Genomic DNA, 10,713 nt, shown 5'->3' on the forward strand with positions numbered 1-10,713 from the left:
GGATATCTATTGCACAACACGGTACGGTTCGGAAATTGATGCAGTGCTGCCCGTGGGCTGACATGCTATTGGAATGGAACACATCTGTTCACACACACACACATGCTGCATGCAGGTGATACTATAGGTGCACCCCCCCCCCCACAGACACACATACACACATACACACACACACACACACACACACACACACACACACACACACACACACACACACACACACACACACACACACACACACACACACACAGCGCGCACGCACACTATCTATATACCTGTGCAATTCTCTCCAGGCCCATGTGGTATTTTTTGTTCTCCCCCTCCTTCAGTTTTTTCAGAGCCACTCTCACTTCTCCAATGAACTCATTGCGGCCAAGTCTGTCCATATCACACACACACAGCCTACACACACACACACACACACACACACACACACACACACGCACACGCACACAAGGAAGAGAAGCAGGTGAGTATAAGTGAAGAGACAGACTCTCATCCACACGCAAAAGTGAGCAGCAGCGTGAGGCGGCTCTTAGACTTGAGCCACGTCTATCCGCCGACTCAGATCTCTTAAGCCGCAGATTGGGTTCCATCGCTGCTGTATCCACTGAGCTGTCCGTCTGGAGGAGGATGACCCACTGGCTACCGGAGCCTCCAATCTCCCCCCCCCGCGCGCCCTGGCCTGAACACATCTCCGCTGCGCTGTGAACAAATTATGAGAATCCGTATGTGGAGAAATAGGACAAGCACTTTATAGGTGCTTCGGAACGCTGTGCTGTTGTTGCTGGAGTGCGCGGGTGATGAATAGGGGCATCGCGGCTTGGGAAATTGTGCGGAGGCTATTCTCCTGGGCGCCGACCTTTAGTTGGATTTCCTGTGAATCGGTGAGTGCGCGACGAACCGCGACTATAACCATAACCTTAACTTAACCCTGACCAAAGTCACAGAGAGGCTGGAGAACGGTGCCACAACCTTTACGTAGCGCGTGTCATCGGCTCAGGAGAATACATTGGAATACTGAGGAAGCGATCACGCAAAGGCGCACGCACGCACGCACGCACACACACACACACGCATGCACGCACGCACGCACGCACACACACACACACACACACACACACACACACACACACACACACACACACACACACACACACACACACACACACACACACACACACACACACACACACACACACACACACAGTGCAGTAGATAAGGTACAGTAAATGTAGGAAAACTGTGATTATACATATTTATTGAAGACCTGTGCAGCATATTCACCAACTCAGAGGTAAAGACTGGAAATCTGTGTGGAAATCCCACATTTCCCAATGAAGCGGTTGCATTAATTGAATACATTTATTTTACATTCTATTTTGGATTTTCTGGTGTTTTTGTCTTTGTTCTTCATTTTCTTGTGAAGTTTCTTCTTGACTTGTTTAAAGAAGACGTGTCCGGCCCATGGGGACATTAACATGTTGTCGGGCCTTACAAATACATTTGATTTGAATTTGATTTGATTCATGTGGGCGGGTGCCGCGTGAGAGTTGGGAACGGATTATTGGCGAAATGTTTCATTTCCTGAATTTCCCCAAGGGGATCAATAAAGGAATATCTTATCTCAAAAGGTAGAATCTGTAATGCCGCCAAACAGCAGCAACTTTGTCGACACGTTTTCCGTTTCTCTGTGTGGGTCCGGCAGCGTGGCTAGTGGCTACATTAGAGCTCCGGACTCATGATCGGAAGGTCACTGGTTCGAGGCCCTGGTCAAGGCCGTTGTCGGAAAGTGGTGTTGTTGTCCAGCAGGGGGCACTCTGTCCTCTGGACTTGTCAGTAACAATGCCCCTGTTACGGTGATAGGGACACCGTACAGCTGCGAGTGCCGTCCTTCGGATGAGACGCTAAACCGAGGTCCTGACTGAATTTGGCTGTTAAAGATCCCAGGGCGCCTATCGCAAAAAGCAGGGGGTTCCCCGACGTGCCTGGCCAAATTCCCAATCAGGTCTCTGACATCAAGGCCACCTAATCATCCCGTCCCCTTAATTGGCTGATATCAACCCCTGTCTCCTGAGCCGTTCAGCCATTGTGTAGTGTGATGTGTGCCTGGTGCCAGTGTATGGCAGCCATTGAGCCTGCGTAGCCCAAGGTTGGTCTACCAGTGGTGGTGAAGGAGGCAATTTCCAGCCTACATTGTTGGGGGAGCGCTTTGAGTGTCTAGAAAAGCGCTATATAAATGTAATGAATTATTATTATTATTATTATTATTATTATTATTATTATTATTATTATTATTATTATTATTATTATTATTATTATTATTATTATTATTATTATTATTATTATTATTATTATTATTATTATTATTATTATTATTATTATTATTGTTGGAGAGCAGAGAGGCGTGGCCAGCAGCAGCAACCCCTCCCCTATCCAACACTCAACTCCAACCCACACATCAGACCAAAACAACAACATCAACATGTCAAATGTTGGTGGCGGCTAGGTGGTGTAGTGGGCAAGGCACTCGCCATCAACGCTGGAGACGCTGGGTTCGAATCCAGCTCTCGGCGTTGCTATCAGCTTGGCTGGTCGTTCATACTGTAAGATTCTGATCAAACTGGCCAGTATCACGTCTTCGTCTGTTTGGCTCTCCATCCAATTCCTCTGCGTTGTGTACTTTTAATGGTCCTGACGTCTCCGATACTGGTAGATAAGATCCTTATCTTCCCCCGTTAGTGCAATCCATAAACCATAATACTTCTCCACTTCCGTAAGAATTCGACACTTCGACACTGTGAGATACCTTATGAGGAGAAGCGTTGTTTTATTGCTATAAACAGAACCTCATAATCAGATGTTATCAGATGTTATCAAATTGTATCGTCCTTGAAGAGTCTATTCTAATGATCTCTCGGTGTGTTCAGAATTGTCCTTTTGCTGTTCAGTCCAATAGTGGTCAGGCCTAGTCGTTAGCCTGAACCCTCCTCGTGTTAGCCGAAGCTAATGATGTCGTGGCATTCTTCCTCCTCCCCCCCCCCCCCCTCTCTCGTGATAAGAGGAGAGAGAGAGTCCTCTGTGTGATCTCAGTCCTACTCGCTCTCGGTCAGATTATCGTCTGGCTTCCACCCGGAAACACCGTTCGACTCATAGATGTTCGTCGTCGCAACGACGGCCCCGCCTTCTGGTTGTCATGCGACGTGTTGTCATGACAACTGCATAACCTTTAACACTAATAAACTTTCATTCACTGTGAACCGCTCTCCCTCTCTGGGAGACACTCCGTCTTATCTCAGATGTTCTTCCAAGGAATGCATAACAAAACCCTCACTGATGCGGCCTGTGCCTGTGAAACCACTGGTTCCACCACCGTCAATATCACCGTCTCCTGCTTCCATGCACATTTCGATCTACCATTTTAGCTGTCATCTCTCCCCAATCTATACATCACATACATTGAAAAACCACCATTTTCTCTCAATCCCCCCTTGATTCTTATCACCCCTTCAGAATCATAAATCATTATTTGGTTTTTTAATTAATTATGCCAAAAATAGCCTGTGGTTGAAGCAAACCAACCTCGTCTCTCGTGCACAAGAAACGAAGACGGCCCACGGTCAACCCAGTGATCCTGCTGCCTGATGTCTGTTTGCGCCCCCCTTCGTGCACAAAGGGAACCGAAACCGACCACCAAAACCAACAACATCCAACGACTCATAACCATTGGAGCCCCCCCTGTCTGCTCCCAATAATTATATCCTGTTGTTCTACTGTTCTCCCTCTTATCTACCTTCTATATATATATATATCCTTCTATACATATATCTTATATATGAATCCTCCATTTATATCTCATACTCCTAATCAATGAACACAGGACTTCTCGCTGTTGTCTCGTCTCTCGATCTCCTGATTGACTCTGAAAGGAAGTCCCTGTTTGTTCATGATTCACCGCCCGTGCTCTGTTGTTTCAAAACGCTCTCTACAACGTCTCCGCCGGGAAGGCCCCTCCGATGTCCGCCTCGTTCTCCCCTGGGCAACACCGCCTGCGACCGCTGGACTCCGCCTCGTCGGCCGTCTCCGCCCCGTCGGTCATCTTGGTTGAGGCTCATCTCCACCGCCGCCGTCTCCTCCCTCTCGTCGTGGATCATCTGTGTACCAGGCTGCGGTGCCTGGCCCCTGCGGCTTCCTCCTCCTCCAGTCTGTCTCCTGGCCATCTCCATCGCTGTCGGTGTCATTCCCCCCTTGAAAGCAGAAACACAACACCGGCAGTCTTTCTGTACACTCGACCCTGTGTTTTCTATTAGTCTACCGTGGCTTTGGGCCTGCAGCTCGTTCTCTATATATTTTTTCCCTCTGCAAGCCCCTGCCATGGCCACGCCCTTTCAGACTGTTGGACGGTGTGAGTGTCCTACAGCCCATGGCGCTATTTGTTCTCTATTAGTCCCCCACCTTCTCAACACCCATATCTAATCCTACAGGGCTGTTCCCTGTTTTGTTGTCTTCCGGCGTGACACCAGCAGCTAAACGATACCCACTCGGCGCTCTACGTTTGTCCCACGGGTGACCCCCAGCACGCGCCAGTTCTTTCTGGTGACGTGTCCCCTCAAGACTCTGCCTATTTATTAGGTGTGAGAAGGCCCCACTGGAGATCGAACTCCCTCTTATTTCATAATTAGACTTATTTAATTAACCTGTATATCGATCTTATTATTATGATAATAACATACAACCGAGCATCGCTCTAACATACAACAGAGCAGGTTGGTTCCCTGCTCCTAACTCACATACGTACTCGTACTATCATCTAACATACAACAGAGCTGTCCGTCGCCCTATACCCTACGGGGCTGTCTACCGTCGCCCTGGAGCTGTCACCGTTGCTCTATACCCTACGGGGCTGTCTACCGTCGCCCTGGAGCTGTCACCGTCGCTCTATACCCTACGGGGCTGTCTACCATCGCCCTGGAGCTGTCACCGTCGCTCTATACCCTACGGGGCTGTCTACCGTCGCCCTGGAGCTGTCCCGTCGCTCTATATACCCTACGGGGCTGTCTACCGTCGCCCTGGAGCTGTCCCGTCGCTCTATATACCCTACGGGGCTGTCTACCGTCGCCCTGGAGCTGTCCCGTCGCTCTATACCACACTTTGAGTTCCTTTACAAAGTTCTACATACACCACCGTGTATACACACAAGCAGTTGGTAATCTTGAAAAAATTAAACTCCTTAATTAACTTAAACTCTAAATATTCCCCTATGGGTAATGGAAACTCCCCAGCACTACCCCCCCCCCCCTCCGCAATTAAACTCCTTAATTGAATTAAACTCTAAATATTCCCCTATGGGTAATGGAAACTCCCCAGCACTACCCCCCCCCCCTCCGCCCCTAGGTGGCGACCTACTCCTCCATTTGCCTGTATTATCCCACTGCCCCCCTAGATGGCGGCCAAAACTCAGTCTAGAGGATTGTAGGTGACATGTCACTTCCTGATTCTAAACCCCTCGTGGCTCTGCGGCCATTTTGACTCGGTGCAAATGGCTACTCTCTCAACAAACGGCCGCTGCCCTTCCTTCCAAGGCCTGAAAACACAGCTGTTTTTCCTCTCTTTCCTATCCATTATCAGGGGACGCTTTCTCAGACTAATACTCTTGCCTGATCGGACATAATACACACTGGTACAATCTCCTTTCGACTTTCCTTCTGTTATGAAAACAGTCCCGCCATCAACAATTTTTCGATCTGATTCAAGCGCCCCCCCCCCCCCCCCCTTTCCTCATCTCGCATTTACCCTCCTTAAACCAAAACTGTGCAGCCTGCCTCGTTTGCTTTTCATTCTCTGTAGATAACACCCTCGATTTTCACCATGGCTCTCTGCTCATATTATTACAGCTGGCATTCTCTCTGTCGAACTAGAAATGTTTACGTTTACGGATTCACTATCTGTTCGTTTTTATTTGGCTTAAAATCAAAACAACCGTGTGCACAGTGAACTCACATTTTTGATCGGAGCGCTGTTTCCCCTACAGCGCTGGTTCGCCTCCTGACCGCTCGACTCGCCGCTCTCTCCCAGGGCTGGCCGGCCTTGCTTCGATCATGATTCTCCCACACATTGATGACTGTTGTCCACTGTCGCCCCATTATTGAAAAAGTCTTTATCCGTTGTTCTTATCTCTTGCAAATCCGGCTGTCATCAACAACCAACTGTTCCCGTTGTTTTAATCTCTTGCAAATCCGGGTCCCAACGGCATCAACTGTAAGATTCTGATCAAACTGGCCAGTATCACGTCTTCGTCTGTTTGGCTCTCCATCCAATTCCTCTGCGTTGTGTACTTTTAATGGTCCTGACGTCTCCGATACTGGTAGATAAGATCCTTATCTTCCCCCGTTAGTGCAATCCATAAACCATAATACTTCTCCACTTCCGTAAGAATTCGACACTTCGACACTGTGAGATACCTTATGAGGAGAAGCGTTGTTTTATTGCTATAAACAGAACCTCATAATCAGATGTTATCAGATGTTATCAAATTGTATCGTCCTTGAAGAGTCTATTCTAATGATCTCTCGGTGTGTTCAGAATTGTCCTTTTGCTGTTCAGTCCAATAGTGGTCAGGCCTAGTCGTTAGCCTGAACCCTCCTCGTGTTAGCCGAAGCTAATGATGTCGTGGCATTCTTCCTCCTCCCCCCCCCCCCCCTCTCTCGTGATAAGAGGAGAGAGAGAGTCCTCTGTGTGATCTCAGTCCTACTCGCTCTCGGTCAGATTATCGTCTGGCTTCCACCCGGAAACACCGTTCGACTCATAGATGTTCGTCGTCGCAACGACGGCCCCGCCTTCTGGTTGTCATGCGACGTGTTGTCATGACAACTGCATAACCTTTAACACTAATAAACTTTAATTCACTGTGAACCGCTCTCCCTCTCTGGGAGACACTCCGTCTTATCTCAGATGTTCTTCCAAGGAATGCATAACAAAACCCTCACTGATGCGGCCTGTGCCTGTGAAACCACTGGTTCCACCACCGTCAATATCACCGTCTCCTGCTTCCATGCACATTTCGATCTACCATTTTAGCTGTCATCTCTCCCCAATCTATACATCACATACATTGAAAAACCACCATTTTCTCTCAATACTAACACAATTGGCAGTGTTAGGGGTGGGAAAGCTGATGGGTGGGTCCTGGGCGTTGTGGACAGCGACCCCTACAGTTCGGTCGGGGCGCCTGCACAGCGAGGGTAGGATCTGGAGGGAGGTAGTGTGACCTTCCACACGTTACACTCTCCCGGTGAGAATCTGCGCTGCCAGGCTGGCTGCACACGCGTCGGAGGAAAGCATGTGACAGTCTCCGGCCTCCCGGACCAACAGTAGGGGGGAGTGCGCAACAACCAGGAAGGGGGTTGGGAATTGGCATAACGACTAAACAGTGGGATGGGAGAAAAATCGGAAAAAGGAGGGGGAAAAAAGATAATAATAAAAAATAAAAAAACATGTCAAATGTTCAGTGTTAGACTAAGACTCCCTAGATGTAACACTGAACGGCACAGGAAGTCCTTCATTCCGACAGCCAGCTATAGACTCTATAATGGTTCACTGTGCCTGCATCACTGAGCACAGGGTGACAGTAGGCCTACAGCCTGGCAAAATCTTCCCGGACACTTTACAATTGTTACACTTCTCACAATCCTCCTGGACACTTAACATGTTTACACTTATTACTGTACATACTAGATTTCTGTATATTTTTGGCTGTATAGTTTATATTTAAGATTTTAGAATGTACATACAGTGTATACCAGAATGTATATCCCGTACCGTATTTTAATTGGATTCTTTATTCTATTTTATTCTTATTTTAGTCCTATTGACTTCCAACATTTATTGTTCGTTCAATGTGAGCGATGGTAGTGCTGAATTTCCCTCGGGATAAATAAAGGATTTCTATTCTATTCTAAACAAAGTCCAATTCCAAGCGGCCGGGGCTCTTTTGCCTAGAGGTCGCCGTTTGCTGGCATTACAGATTCTACCTTTTCAAATCACAGGCCTAATAATTACGCACGGATGGCAATGATTTCCCATGATCACCCACTGTACTGTAGCACTAATGCGTCATTTATTATACTCAGACGTCAAAGTGGTTGCGAAGGTTGAGGCAGAGCCTGCCGAGCTCCCGCAAGCCTGCCGGCGACACCTACATGCAGCTGGTCAGAAATAGAACTGCACGTCAAATGAGGGGGGGGGGGGGGGGCATGGACAGCGCAGATCTGTGATTGGCCGCTGCCCCGGGCTGGTGCCTGATTCCATATTTTTCATCTCGGGAGCTTGGTCGGAGCGTTCCATTATTGATCGTGATTAACTACATTACAAACATTGACCAAATCGAAGAGAACCCCGAAAGTCCGAAAATGTTGTAGAAATTGTAGTTGTATAAATGGTGCATTTAATATTGCACTTTTATCCAATTCACACACATTCACATACCAACGGCGGAGGCAACCATGCAAGGTGCCTAACCTGCTCATCAGGCGCAATTAGGGGTTAAGTGTCTTGCTCAAGGACGCTTTGACACGCTGCCCAGGAGGAGCGGGAATCGAACAGGGAACCTTCCGATTCGTACCAGATGACCGCTCTGCCTCCTGAGCCACTGTCGCCCCTGATGATGTGGAAGTATGTGGGTCTAACTCCGACACGCAAAATCTCGAGGTTGAAGCATATCTCTGCCTTTGGTTATAAAATCAACCATCGTTTCTTCCCATCAAATAAGCCATGTCTTACCTGCCCACCGTACATAAATTGCCGGTCCTTATAGACCTGTTCGCTGTATACAAACATACCATGTTCGAGCCAATCAGCAATACCAACTGAGTCATGTGACTAAGTTTCCCCGTAATCTACTTTTTCTCCTCCTTTTTCCGTGATTTTTTCTCCCCATCCCAATTTACCTCTCGTGCCAATTCTCCCTCCCCTGTCCTGATTGTTGCTCGCATATGCCCCCCACTGGCCGGTTGTAGGGAGGATAGAAGCCTTGCATCACATGTCCCCTCCGATACATGTGGAGGCAGCCTGTCACATCTTTTCACCTGCCAGCGCAGACTCTCATTTGGCGAGGAGTAACGTGTGGGAGGCTCACACTGCCCCCGCCATTTTCCTGACTTTGCTGTGCAGGCGCCCCAACCGACCTGTAGGAGTCGCTGTTCACAACGACCAGACTACCACCCTTCGACTTCCCACCCGCTAACTCTGCCAATTGATTTAGTATGACGGCCGGCCCAAGCCGGAGGCAACGCCGACAGCCGGATTCGAACCCGGTGTCTCTTGCGTTGGTGACGAGCACAATGTCCGCTACGCCACCCAGCCGCCCACCATGACACTCTCCTGAAAGTCTTTCACCTTTTACATATCTAGCTTTGGCATGGATTGATTGTTTAGATCGCTAGCATGGCTAACAAATGCAAATATATTGTAGTCTGCACCATTGTTCTGACCAGGATTACGTTCCCTTTTGCCCCGTGATGCGCGCGCACTGAGTCTGACGTATACAGCGAACAGGTCTATAAGATTCAACAGTCATTAATGATTTAGCTAATGCTGGGCATTCCTTTGACAAGGATAAACAGCCCCCTCCGCAATAATGATGATTGTGTTTCTCCTGTGAGCCATGTGCCTTCCAGCCTTTTCCTGCAGGTGATGTATATGAATCTTTACAAGCCATTGATTCCAGGAGCTAAACTGCAGAGGATAAATTGGATCTTCTCCCTTTTCCCCCAGAAAACTGGCGGCTCAATTTATCACAGAGCAATTAACGCATGTATTCAATCTTTCAATTTCAACAAGTGTTTCCACAAGTGTTTTGCTAAAACCCTGGAGTCTCCTGGTAAACAACCAACTCAAGGCATTTATTTCTAGTCACTCTGTTTCTTAAGCTTGCATCAGTCTGGTCTCTGAGCCAATCACAGCGATATTCCAACCGTTACATTAGTCACTAATAATAATATACTATCCGCTTTGGACGGCAAGAAATACTGCCGCGGCTCTTCTTGTGGATCTGTCCAAAGCATTTAATACAGTCGATCGGGAGGGACGGCCCCTGGCCCTGCAGCACGGGGGCCCTGGGGGCGCTGGAAGCACGTTGTCTGGATCAGGCTGCAGGAAGAGGCACGTCCCCCCCGGCTGGTGGAGCCTGGAGAGGGTCGCCCATGTGTGCAGCCTGGGAACTCCCAGGCGAGCGGGGAATCGCGGACGGTTATAAAAGGCACATGGACTCCTTCCAATGTGGAACACTAACCCGTCCATTCTACATTCATTGCACACAACATCCCACATGCACACACATTCACTTTAAACATTCACTGTTAAGTTAACATTAACTTTAGATTAGTGCTGTCAATCGATTAAAATATTTAACTCGATTAATCGCATGATTGTCCATAGTTAACTCGCGATTAATCGCAAATTAATCGCATTTCTTTCCCCCTACCTTAACACTTTCAGTGCCACTCACGAGATTTCTCTGGTTTTTTTATAGGTGGTTGCATGCCACTCACGAGATTTCTCGGAATTATTATTATTATTATTTTTTTGCGATCTGAAAATTTTTTGCATCACCCGAGCCTACCCGAGTATAGCCGAGGGGCGCCGGCGATCACTGTGGAAAAAAGCGCCCCCTGTCGTCTCCCAGATGACATAAGTGATTTTGGAATGGACTCAATG

At 48.1% G+C, this 10,713-nt stretch overlaps 1 protein-coding gene across 1 annotated transcript in view; it reads right to left on the bottom strand.

Moving 5' to 3' along the window:
• Positions 1-695, bottom strand: part of LOC311248364 (rabphilin-3A-like) — a gene marked incomplete at both ends in the record, with an annotated part of 2,686 nt that extends 1,991 nt beyond the window's left edge. Inside the window, 2 exons of the mRNA XM_084339257.1 lie at positions 276-402; positions 565-695. Of these exons, the coding sequence (XP_084195383.1) occupies positions 276-402; positions 565-695 (258 nt within the window). The remainder of the gene's footprint in view (positions 1-275; positions 403-564) is intronic.
• Positions 696-10,713: the final 10,018 nt, after the last annotated feature.

The sequence above is a fragment of the Notolepis coatsorum genome, assembly GCF_963971535.1.
Source record: "Notolepis coatsorum genome assembly, contig: SCAFFOLD_1103, whole genome shotgun sequence".
Taxonomy (NCBI): domain Eukaryota; kingdom Metazoa; phylum Chordata; class Actinopteri; order Aulopiformes; family Paralepididae; genus Notolepis; species Notolepis coatsorum.